Source organism: Eretmochelys imbricata, chromosome 3 (assembly GCF_965152235.1).
Source record: "Eretmochelys imbricata isolate rEreImb1 chromosome 3, rEreImb1.hap1, whole genome shotgun sequence".
Lineage (NCBI taxonomy): Eukaryota > Metazoa > Chordata > Testudines > Cheloniidae > Eretmochelys > Eretmochelys imbricata.
The window spans coordinates 120,049,501-120,061,617 of record NC_135574.1 but is presented as its reverse complement, the minus strand read 5'-3'; the positions used below and the strand labels follow the sequence as shown (position 1 = coordinate 120,061,617).

Below are 12,117 nucleotides of genomic sequence, written 5' to 3'. Positions count from 1 at the left end.
CTAAAAGATATACTCTAATTCAAACAGGAATTAATTCAGGGAAACCTGTGTTTTATACTCGAGGTCAGACTAGAAAGATGATCACAGTGGTCTAGATTCACAGATTACAAGGAGTAGTGGTAGAAAAGAAAGGCTTGGCTTTTCCTTGACATACCTCTGCTCATTTGGGTACAATAAATGTGTAAGAATGAATTTGAGCATAACCTTTCGTGAGCTACAGCTCACTTCATTGGATGCATTCAGTGGAAAAACAGTGGGGAGATTTATATACACAGAGAACATGAAACAATGGGTGTTACCATACACACTGTAAAGAGAGTGATCACTTAAGGTGAGCTGTTAAGCAGAAGAGCTGGGGACGGGAACCTTTTGTAGTGATAATCAAGGTGGGCCATTTCTAGCAGTTGACAAGAACATCTTGAGGAACAGTGCGGGGGGGGGGGGGCTGAGGAGGGGGGTGGCAGAAATAAACATGGGGAAATCGTTTTACTTTGTGTAATGACCCATCCACTCCCAGTCTTTATTCAAGCCTAAGTTAATTGTATCCAGTTTGCAAATTCATTCCAATTCAGCAGTCTCTCGCTGGAGTCTGTTTTTGAAGTTTTTTTGTTGAAGAATTGCAACATTTAGGTCTGTAATCGAGTGACCAAAGAGGCTGAAGTGTTCTCCGACTGGTTTTTTGAATGTTATAATTCTTGACGTCTGATTTGTGTCTATTGATTCTTTTACATAGAGACTGTGCAGTTTGACCAATGTACATGGCAGAGGAGCATTGCTAGCACATGATGGCATATATCACATTGGTAGATGTGCAGGTGAACAAGCCTCTGATAGTGTGGCTGATGTGATTAGGCCCTTTGATGGTGTCCCCTGAATAAATATGTGGACACAGTTGGAAACGGGCTTTTGGGATAGGTTCCTGAGTTAGTGGTTCTGTTGTGTGGCTGCTGGTGAGTATTTGCTTCAGGTCTGTAAGCAAGGACTGGCCTGTCTCCCAAGATCTGTGAGAGTGATGGGTCGTCCTTCAGGATAGGTTGTAGATCCTTGATGATTCGTTGGAGAGGTTTTAGTTGGAGGCTGAAGGTGATGGCATTCTGTTATTTTCTTTGTTGGGCCTGTCCTGTAGTAGGTGACTTCTGGGTACTCTTCTGGCTCTGTCAACCTGTTTCTTTACTTCAGCAGGTGGGTATTGTAGTTGTAAGAATGCTTGATAGAGATCTTGTAGGTGTTTGTCTCTGTCTGAGGGGTTGGAGCAAATGCGGTTGGATCATAGAACTTGGCTGTAGACAATGGATTGTGTGGTGTGGTCTGGATGAAAGCTGGAGGCATGTAGGTAGGAATAGCGGTCAGTAGGTTTCCGGTATAGGGTGGTGGTTGTGACCATTGCTTATTAGCACTGTAGTGTCCAGGAAGTGGATCCCTTGTGTGGACTGGTCCAGGCTGAGGTTGATGGTGGGATGGAAATGGTTGAAATCATGGTGGAATTCCTCAAGGCCTTCTTTTCCATGGGTCCAGAGGATGAAGATGTCATCAATGTAGCACAAGTAGAGTAGGGGCATTAGGGGACGAGAGCTGAGGAAGCATTGTTCTAAGTCAGTCATAAAAACGTTGGCATACTGTGGGGCCAGGCGGGTACCCATAGCAGTGCCGCTGATTTGAAGGTATACATTGTCCCCAAATGTGAAATTGTTATGGATGAGGACAAAGTCACAAAGTTCAGCCACCAGGTTTGCCGTGACATTGTCGGGGATACTGTTCCTGACAGCTTGTAGTCCATCTTTGCGTGGAATGTTGGTGTAGAGGGCTTCTACATCCATAGTGGCCAGGATGGTGTTTTCAGGAAGATCACCGATGGATTGTAGTTTCCGCAGGAAGTCAGTGGTGTCTCGAAGATAGCTGGTAGTGCTGGTAGTGTAGGGCCTGAGGAGGCAGTCTACATAGCCAGACAATCCTGCTGTCAGGGTGCCAATGCCTGAGATGGGGCGTCTAGGATTTCCAGGTTTATGGATCTTGGGTAGCAGATAGAAAATCCCAGGTCGGAGTTCCAGGGGTGTGTCTATGTGGATTTGTTCTTGTGCTTTTTCAGGGAGTTTTTTGAGCAAATGGTGTAGTTTCTTTTGGTAACCCTCAGTGGGATCAGATTGACAGGGCCAGTAGAGTACCCAGAAGTCACCTACTACAGGACAGGCCCAACAAAGAAAATAACAGAACGCCATCACCTTTAGCCCCCAACTAAAACCTCTCCAACGCATCAAGGATCTACAAACTATCCTGAAGGACGACCCATCACTCTCACAGATCTTGGGAGACAGGCCAGTCCTTGCTTACAGACCTGAAGCAAATACTCACCAGCAACCACACAACAGAACCACTAACTCAGGAACCTATCCTTGCAACAAAGCCCGTTGCCAACTGTGTCCACATATTTATTCAGGGGACACCATCATAGGGTCTAATCACATCAGCCACACTATCAGAGGCTTGTTCACCTGCACATCTACCAATGTGATATATGCCACCATGTGCCAGCAATGCCCCTCTGCCATGTACATTGGTCAAACTGCACAGTCTCTACGTAAAAGAATCAATGGACACAAATCAGACGTTAAGAATTATAACATTCAAAAACCAGTCGGAGAACACTTCAGCCTCTTTGGTCACTCGATTACAGACTTAAAAGTTGCAATTCTTCAACAAAAAAACTTCAAAAACAGACTCCAGCGAGAGACTGCTGAATTGGAATGAATTTGCAAACTGGATACAATTAACTTAGGCTTGAATAAAGACTGGGAGTGGATGGGTCATTACACAAAATAAAATGATTTCCCCATGTTTATTCCCCCCCCACACCGTTCCTCAGATGTTCTTGTCAACTGCTGGAAATGGCCCACCTTGATTATCACTACAAAAGGTCCCCGTCCCCCACTGTCCTGCTTAATAGCTCACCTTAAGTGATCACTCTCTTTACAGTGTGTATGGTAACACCCATTGTTTCATGTTCTCTATGTATATAAATCTCCCCACTGTATTTTCCACTGAATGCATCCAATGAAGTGAGCTGTAGCTCACGAAAGCTTATGCTCAAATAAATTTGCTAGTCTCTAAGGTGCCACAAGTACTCCTTTTCTTTTTGCGAATACAGACTAACACGGCTGCTACTCTGAAACCTGTGTAAGAATGGTTTCTGTTCTCTAAAACAAATATACATAGGTGGCAAGTTAAATATAGAGAGCACAGGTAAAACATTTAGGGCTCAACAAATTGAACACACAACTTTATTATTTCAAAGCAATTTAAGTACTGTCCCAAATACCCCATCAGATTACTGCCCAAGATAAAACTGGAGTGGGTATAGAAAAAAAACAAGAGCTAAGATGCAGGAAAAGTGCAGTGAAAGTGAGGATGTGAAGGCTGCTTTTAGGAAACCAGATCTCTGGTGTTTACTTCATATCTTTCACTTACCAGTGAACAATTGCCAAGAAAAAACATTCCTTCCCGTTGACAGAATGGAAAATGGATGTGGGGGTGTTAGTCCTCGTTGAGGACATTTTAAATTCTCTGCTTTCAATTTCCCCTCCACCCCACTCCCTTACAGATGCACACTGTGGTTGTCTTTCTTGGCTAAAGAGCAATGCATGGGTTCTCAAGGGAATCCCACACTTTGGTTGGCCTCCGCCCTATTACAGGTCTCCCTAAATTACCAGCCTGGAGAAGAACTAACTGAGACTAGAAACTGATTCTGGCTACTCATGAGTAAGGCTACGTTTTAGTCACGGGTATTTTTAGTAAAAGTCACGGACAGGTTACAGGCCATAAACAAAAATTCACGGCCCATGACCTGTCCATGACTTTTACTATATATCCCTGACTAAAACTTGGGGGGGGGGGGGGGAAGAGAAGGAGCAGCTCAGGGGGACACGCGGCCCGGGGTTGGCGTGACGGGTGCTGGGCCAGGGGGCGCAGTGGGTGGGATGGCGGGTTTCATGGCTGATGCTTGGGGGGGTGGGGGGGCACGGCGATTGCTGGGGGGTGGGGAGGGGATACCATAGGTGCGGGGGGAGGGGGGTTGGCAGGGAAAGTTCCCTACCCAGCTTCTGAGCTCCACTTGCTGCCTCCGCTCCATCCCAAGCTCCAGTTCTGCAGCTCCCATTGGCTGGGAACCGCGGCCAAAGGGAGCTGCAGGGGCGGTGCTAGCCAGCAGAGGCAGCACATGAAGCTAGGAGCTGAGGGAGGGGAGCCCCCCCCACTCCAGGTAAGCATTGCCCTGCACCCCCAATCCCCAGGCCTGAGCGCCCCCACACGCAAAGTCCTGCTGCTGGGGGGGGGGGGTTGTGGGGGGAGAGCAGAGACTGCTCCAGCAGCAGCCAGTGTGCCTGGCCCAGGGGCCACCCAAGCTGCTCAGACGGCCCCCGGGTCAAGCACACCAGCCACTACAGAAGTCACGGAGATCATCGAGTATTACTCATGAGGCAGCATAAAGCACTAATCTGAGAAAATTTAGCCAGTAAATTCTGAATTCCCGTGCAAGTTGAAAAGCACAACACACAGATATACCAAAATATAATTTTTCATTTAAAATCTGACTTCTTAAGCATGTGTGTAAACTAATAAAATGCTTTTTAACAAATAAAGTCACCTGCCATGTAACAATATAATGTAGTTCTTACCTTTAAGTTATTCAATTTAGCTGTTACTGCAGTGGATTCAATTACACTAGGACCTAAATGACAGTCAAAAGGAGAGAAGACAGTACTGAAGTAAATCCATAAATACTGACATCGTAGTATGATACTTCAAACTTGAATAATTATCTTTAATCTCAGGATTCAAAGCAGTTTGCAAATATCAGTTACGCAATACTCCAGTGAAGCAGGCAAATATTACACCATGTTATAGATGTGTAAACTGAGGGGCAAGTCCCTTGATAGCCATACAAGGCCACTCAACAATTAGGTAGCAGAACAGGGACTAGAAGTCAGGAGTGCCAAGTCCCAGATCCCTACTCTGCCACATGCTACAAATGCACTCAAATAAAACACTAGATATTTCCTTCCAACTAAAATTATTTCTTTTACAATCCTATTAAAAATTCACAGCCCACCCCAACTAATAAATTGATTCTGCTATATTTGTGATTAATACATTTGTAACTATCCAATAAAGACTAGTGCTGTGGTTAATAATTGTGTCTAGAGATAGAAGCGAGGAGGCATTATTAGGGAAGAGAGATCTATTTAAGTTGCCCTACAGCATTAGAGCACCCAGTGCACCATTTGCACACCCTGGGGTTACAGTAATGATATTTTGTGGAATGAGTGCTGGATTTTGACCATCTTGGTCGGTTGAAAGGAATTACCTATGTTTGTGTCTAGGTTACATATAATTAAGGCTAAGATTTTGTCATGGTTATTTTTAGTAAAAGTCACGGACAGGTCACGGGCAATAAACAAATATTCTTGGAAGCCGTGACCTGTCTGTAGCTTTTGCTGCTGAGGCTCCATTGTTTCTCCCCACCACCGTGGTGGCTGGGAGCTGAGGGGTTCCACCTCTGGGCCCGCGGGAGCTGGAAGCTGCAGGGTAACCATATTTCCCAAAGAGAAAATGGGAAACCCCCAGCCACTCACCTGAGGCAGTCCCCCCACCCTGTGTGCGAGGCTGTCACCTGTCGCTGGAACCCTCAGGAGTCAGCTATTTTCCTTAGCTACACTTGCGCAATCCTCACTAAAGGCAATAAGGTTTGACAGCTGTAACTAAGGGCAAAATCTGAGACAACAGGGGTGCATTAGTATAAATGAGTGGTAAATTGTTTGTACTACTGAAGCTGCACAAGTTAAAGAACGCAGTTTGATTCTCAGATCTCAAGCTGAATTCACAGTTGCAGTGCTGACAGTTACACAAACACAAATAGTAAGCCTCTCCTTTTGTTTGTAAACTGAGCACATTTGAGACGTAGTCATTGAGACAGGAGATGGACCACCACACAATACCATTTTTCACAGAGCCACTTTGAGTAACACCACAGCTATGAATGGTACCCAGATTTCTAACACCCAGTCCTGTGCTTTAATCACCATACTTCCTCTTAATATGCTGTTTTTCGATCCCAAATGTATGCTGGGATTAGCCACCTGTAATCAGCAGACCAATGCTTCTTAGCCTTGGTCTACACTAGGAGCTGAGGTCGAATTTAGCAGCGTTAAATCGATTTAACCCTGCACCCGTCCACACAACAAAGCCCTTTTTTTCGACTTAAAAGGCTCTTAAAATCGATTTCCTTACTCCACCCCCGACAAGAGGATTAACGCTGAAATCGGCCTTGCTGGGTTGAATTTGGGGTACCGTGGACATAATTAGATGGTATTGGCCTCCGGGAGCTATCCCAGCGTGCTCCATTGTGATCGCTCTGGACAGCGCTCTCAATTCAGATGCACTGGTCAGGTAGACAGGAAAAGGCCTGCGAACTTTTGAATTTCAATTTCCTGTTTGGCCAGCGGGGCAAGCTGCAGGTGAGTGCAGAGCTCATCAGCAGAGGTGACCATGATGGAGTCCCAGAATCGCAAAAGAGCTCCAGCATGGACTGAACGGGAGGTACAGGATCTGATCGCTGTATGGGGAGAGGAATCCGTGCTATCAGAACTCCGTTCCAGTTTTCGAAATGCCAAAATATTTGTTAAAATCTCCCAGGGCATGAAGGACAGAGGGCATAACAAGGACCCGAAGAAGTGCTGCGTGAAACTTAAGGAGCTGAGGCAAGCCTACCAGAAAACCAGAGAGGCAAACAGCCGCTCCAGGTCAGAGCCCCAAACATGCCGCTTCTATGATGAGCTGCATGCCATTTTAGGGGGTTCAGCCACCACTACCCCAGCCATGTTGTTTGACTCCTTCAATGGAGATGGAGGCAACATGGAAGCAGGTTTTGGGGACGAGGAAGATGATGATGATGAGGAGGAGGTTGTAGATAGCTCACAGCAAGCAAGCGGAGAAACCGGTTTTCCCCACAGCCAGGAACTGTTTCTCACCCTGGACCTGGAGCCAGTACCCCCCGAACCCACCCAAGGCTGCCTCCCGGACCCGCCAGGCGAAGAAGGGACCTCTGGTTAGTGTACCTTTTAAAATACTATACATGGTTTAAAAGCAAGCAAGTTTAATGATTAATTTGCCCTGGCATTCGCAGCTCTCCTGGATGTACTCCCAAAGCCTTTCCGTCCACCATGGTAGGACACTTTACCACTCCACGCCTGTAGCATGTACTCAGGAATCATTGTAGAACAAAGCATTGCAGTGTATGTTTGCTGGCGTTCAAACAACAGCCGTTCTTTATCTCTCTGTGTTATCCTCAGGAGAGTGATATCATTCATGGTCACCTTGTTGAAATAGGGTGCTTTTCTTAAGGGGACATTCAGAGGTGCCCATTCCTGCTGGGCTGTTTGCCAGTGGCTGAACAGAAATGTTCCCCGCTGTGAGCCATGGGGAGGGATGAGGAGCTAGCCACGAGGTGGGGGTAGGCAAAATGCGACCTTGGAACAAAAGCATGTGCTATGTATGTAATGTCAACAGCAAGGTTTACCGTCAAAGAGTGTACCCATTGTTCTATAAAATGGGTCTTTTTAAATACCACTGTCCCTTTTTTTTTCCTCCACCAGCTGCATGTGTTTCGAGGATCACAGGATCTTCTCCTTCCCAGAGGCTAGCGAAGATTAGAAGGCGAAAAAAAAGCACTTGCGATGAAATGTTCTCTGAGCTCATGCTATCTTCCCACACAGGCAGAGCACAGACGAATGCATGGAGGCAGATAATGTCAGAGTGCAGGAAAGCACAAAATGACCGGGAGGAGAGGTGGTGGGCTGAAGAGAGGGCTGAAGCTGAAAGGTGGCGGCAGCGTGATGAGAGGAGGCAGGATTCAATGCCAAGGCTGCTGGAGGATCAAACTAATGTGCTCCAGCATATGGTTGAGCTGCAGAAAAGGCAGCTGGAGCACAGACTGCCACTACAGCCCCTGTGTAACCAACCGCCCTCCTCCCCAAGTTCCATAGCCTCCTCACCCAGACGCCCAAGAACATGGTGTGGGGGCCTCCGGTCACCCAGCCACTCCACCCCAGAGGATTGCCCAAGCTGGCATTCAATAAGTTTTAAACTTTTAAAGTGCTGTGTGGCCTTGTCCTTCCCTCCTCCACTACCCCTCCTGGTGCTTCTCTCCTCCACCACCACTCCTGGGCTACCACCTTGGTAGTTATCCCCCTATTTGTGTGATGAATTAATAAAGAATGCATGAATGTGAAGCAACAATGAGTTTATTGGCTCTGCAAGCGGTGATCGAAGGGAGGAGTGGAGGGTGGTTAGCTTACAGGGAAGTAGAGTGAACCAAGGGGTGGAGGGTTTCATCAAGGAGAAACAAACAGAACTTTCACACCGTAGGTTGGCCAGTCATGAAACTGGCTTTCAAAGCTTCTCTGATGCGCACCGCGCCCTCCTGTGCTCTTCAACCACCCTGGTGTCTGGCTGTGCATAACCAGCGGCCAGGCGATTTGCCTCAACCTCCCACTCCGCCATAAACATCTCCCCCTTACTCTCACAGATATTAGGAAGCGCACAGCAAGCAGTAATAACAGTGGGAATATTGGTTTCGCTGAGGTCTAAGCGAGTCAGTAAACTGCGCCAGCGCACTTTTAAACGTTCAAATGCACATTCTACCACCATTCTGCACTTGCTCAGCCTGTAGTTGAACAGCTCCTGACTACTGTCCAGGCTGCCTGTGTATGGCTTCATGAGCCATGGCATTAAGGGGTAGGCTGGGTCCCCAAGGATAACTATAGGCATTTCAACATCCCCAACAGTTATTTTCTGGTCTGGGAATAAAGTCCCTTCCTGCAGCTTTTGAAACAGACCAGAGTTCCTGAAGATGTGAACGTCGTGTACCTTTCCCGGCCATCCCACGCTGATGTTGATGAAACGTCCCTTGTGTTCCATTAGTGCTTGCAGCACTATTGAAAAGTACCCCTTGCGGTTTATGTACTCGCCGGCTTGGTGCTCCGGTGCCAAGATAGGGATATGGGTTCCATCTATGGCCCCACCACAGTTAGGGAATCCCATTGCAGCAAAGCCATCCACTATGACCTGCACATTTCCCATGGTCACTACCCTTGATAGCAGCAGCTCAGTGATTGCGTTGGCTACTTGCATCACAGCAGCTCCTACAGTAGATTTGCCCACTCCAAATTGATTCCCAACTGACCGGTAGCTGTCTGGCATTGCAAGCTTCCACAGGGCTATTGCCACTCGCTTCTCAACTGTGAGGGCTGCTCTCATCTTGGTATTCTTGTGCCTCAGGGCAGGGGAAAGCAAGTCACAAAGTTCCACAAAAGTGCCCTTACGCATGCAAAAGTTTCGCAGCCACTGGGAATCGTCCCAGACCTGCAACACTATGTGGTCCCACCAGCCTGTGCTTGTTTCCCAAGCCCAGAATTGGCGTTCCACCGCATGAACCTGCCCCATTAGCACCATGATGCCCACATTGCCAGGGCCCGTGCTTTGAGAGAAGTCTGTGTCCATGTCCTCATCACTCTCATCACCGGGCTGACATCACCTACTCACCAAGTTTCGCTTTGCCAGGTTCTGGTGCTGCATATACTGCTAGATAATGCGTGTGATGTTTAATGTGCTCCTAATTGCCAAAGTGATCTGAGCAGGCTCCATGCTTGCCGTGGTATGGCGTCTGCACAGAAAAAAGGCGCGGAACGATTGTCTGCCGTTGCTCTGACGGAGGGAGGGGTGACTGACGACATGGCTTACAGGGTTGGCTTACAGGGAATTAAAATCAACAAAGGGGGTGGCTTTGTGAGAAACGGAATGGCCCCCTCAAGGATAGAACTCAAAACCTCAAGGATAGAACTCAAAACTGGGTTTAGCAGGCCGTTGATTTCACGGAGGGAGGGAGGAGAAAATGAATACAAAACAAATCTGGTCTATTTCCTGTTTTGATCCACTTCATCTATCTTTATACATCTTGCTGGCAGCAGACTGTGTAGTATGACCGCTAGCTATCGTCATCTCCTGGGTGATCAGCAGAAGACGGTGCAGTATGACTGCTGGCCATCATCTTCTGCTGGCTGCAGATTAAAAGACAGTGCACTGCCGGTAGGACTGAATCGCCATGAAACAAAACTTAAAAGGGAAATGACTTGGCTGAATCACTCCCATGTTTGCCCAGGTGCCCCTGACCTCATCAAGGTCAGTTAAAAGAGCACCCTGGACTACGTCGACAATGGCTACCAGTCATACTGCACTGTCTGCTGTAAACTGTTGCTGTGTAGCAATGCAGTACGGCACCTACCAGCACCCAAGAGACATACGGTGACGGTTAGCTAAGCGGGCTCCATGCTTGCCGTAGTATGGCATCTGCACACGTAACTCAAGAAAAAAGGCGCAAAACTATTGTCTGCCCTTGCTTTCACGGAGGGAGGGAAGGGGGACCTGACGATACCCTTAGATACATCAATCTTCCATTTAGCTAATCTTAAATGTACCATTTGTTTACTTAGCATCTACTTTGGTATAGAAACCATACAACTAAGCAAGGAAATTATTCAATACATATGTAAGAAAAAACCTGTAAACACCAGATGCAGACTTGCAGCTAAGTACACCTCCGGAGATCTCAAGGCACTAGCCTCATTAACAATGGAGCAAATCTGTGGAGAACATGTTATTTACACAAGTTAAGGTATGGAAACAGCCAAAGCTTTTAAAAAAAGACAGTAATAATCTTACCTGCAATTCCTATGAACACTGTCAAACCAAAACAAATGAAGAATACAACAAAGACCAGGACAAAGTGTCGTTTGGACAGTGTATACAATCGCATTGGTGCTAACCTGCGGGAAGCAAAAGAAAGCCCAGAATTAGCACTCAGTAATGGAACTTGTAAAAGAGACTGCATCGGCCAGCCCTCAAAAATAAAAAAAATTAAAACAATTTCTGTGGCAATGTGGAATACCAAGAAGACTCCATCAATGATGCACTTTTACAGAGCAAGCATAACAGTTTCCTTCCAGCCACGCACATTCAGTGTCGACAACCCTCATGATTTTTTTTCCTAAGTGGTTAGAGGTTGAAAATACTGCACACTAAAGAACGTGAAGTTCTTCTTGTTCTAGTACTTTAAACTGCAGCAGTTACCATTCCTTTCATGCCAAAAGCATTTTCTGCTATCCTAGGATCTAAGCGTGGGAAAGAGTCTCCTCCTTAACTCCTCCCAGATAGAAAAAAGTTCTATATTTGAGCTCATCTATCTGATATACAGATGCACACAGGGTATTGTGAGGGTGCCATATTTCTAACCATAAGAGCGAAAGCTGATGCTGATGCCCTGTGTTGCTTAACTGAGATACACATATATAGCCAGCTTTCCACCCATTTTGTATAAACATGGTCCTGGAACTTCATGTAATTAAATACAGTATTTGCATTCCAATTGGAATTGCAAGAGTTAAGACATCTTTTCCAGCAAGTGCTTTGTGGACCAATAGTAGTCCACAGAACACAGTTTGAGAGCCTCTGCCTTAATGCATTTTTATAATGTATTCCTCATGATTAAAGTGCCTTAATATTCTTAAAATTTATTAAGCCCAAATCTGTGATCCATGTTTCCTTGACATGAACACTTACATGCAATTTTGATTCAAATGGTATCTTCTTAGCATATTGGATCAAAATGTAGAAGTAATTGCCAGATACTGTATTTAATTAAAGGCATCTTTCTGAGGTGTGACATTTTAAACAGCTGAAACTTATCTGCTCATTTTAGTTCACTCAAGGGGAAAGCCAAGCATTAGTCAGATTTAGAACAAAGATATAGGTGTAAGGAGGGATGCAAATGAGTCACTGTTCACACGGCAAGTTTGCACAAACTGGCTGTACGGGATTCTTGTGGTAGCACCTTGCACTGGCAGTCCAAGGCCCGTTAAGCATGTCTGTCTCTCCTGTTGCTGTGCAAAAGGTCTATAAAACAGGAGAAACTGACTGACTATACAGGGAAAAGAGTGAAACTAACTATCCATAGGAAGTTCTCCAATGCGCAAATAGAAGTATATAGGAAAAATATTTCTCTGACCTTTCAGA

At 46.2% G+C, this 12,117-nt stretch overlaps 1 protein-coding gene across 3 annotated transcripts in view; it reads right to left on the bottom strand.

The window, feature by feature from the left end:
• TMEM181 (transmembrane protein 181) overlaps nt 1–12,117 on the bottom strand; it is a 66,399-nt gene that overhangs the window by 28,781 nt on the left and 25,501 nt on the right. For all 3 annotated transcript variants that reach the window (XM_077813273.1, XM_077813275.1, XM_077813274.1), the window contains exons 2-3: nt 10,768–10,871; nt 4,668–4,720 (exon numbers count right to left, since the gene is read on the bottom strand). In XM_077813273.1, the coding sequence (XP_077669399.1) occupies nt 4,668–4,720; nt 10,768–10,871 (157 nt within the window). The remainder of the gene's footprint in view (nt 1–4,667; nt 4,721–10,767; nt 10,872–12,117) is intronic.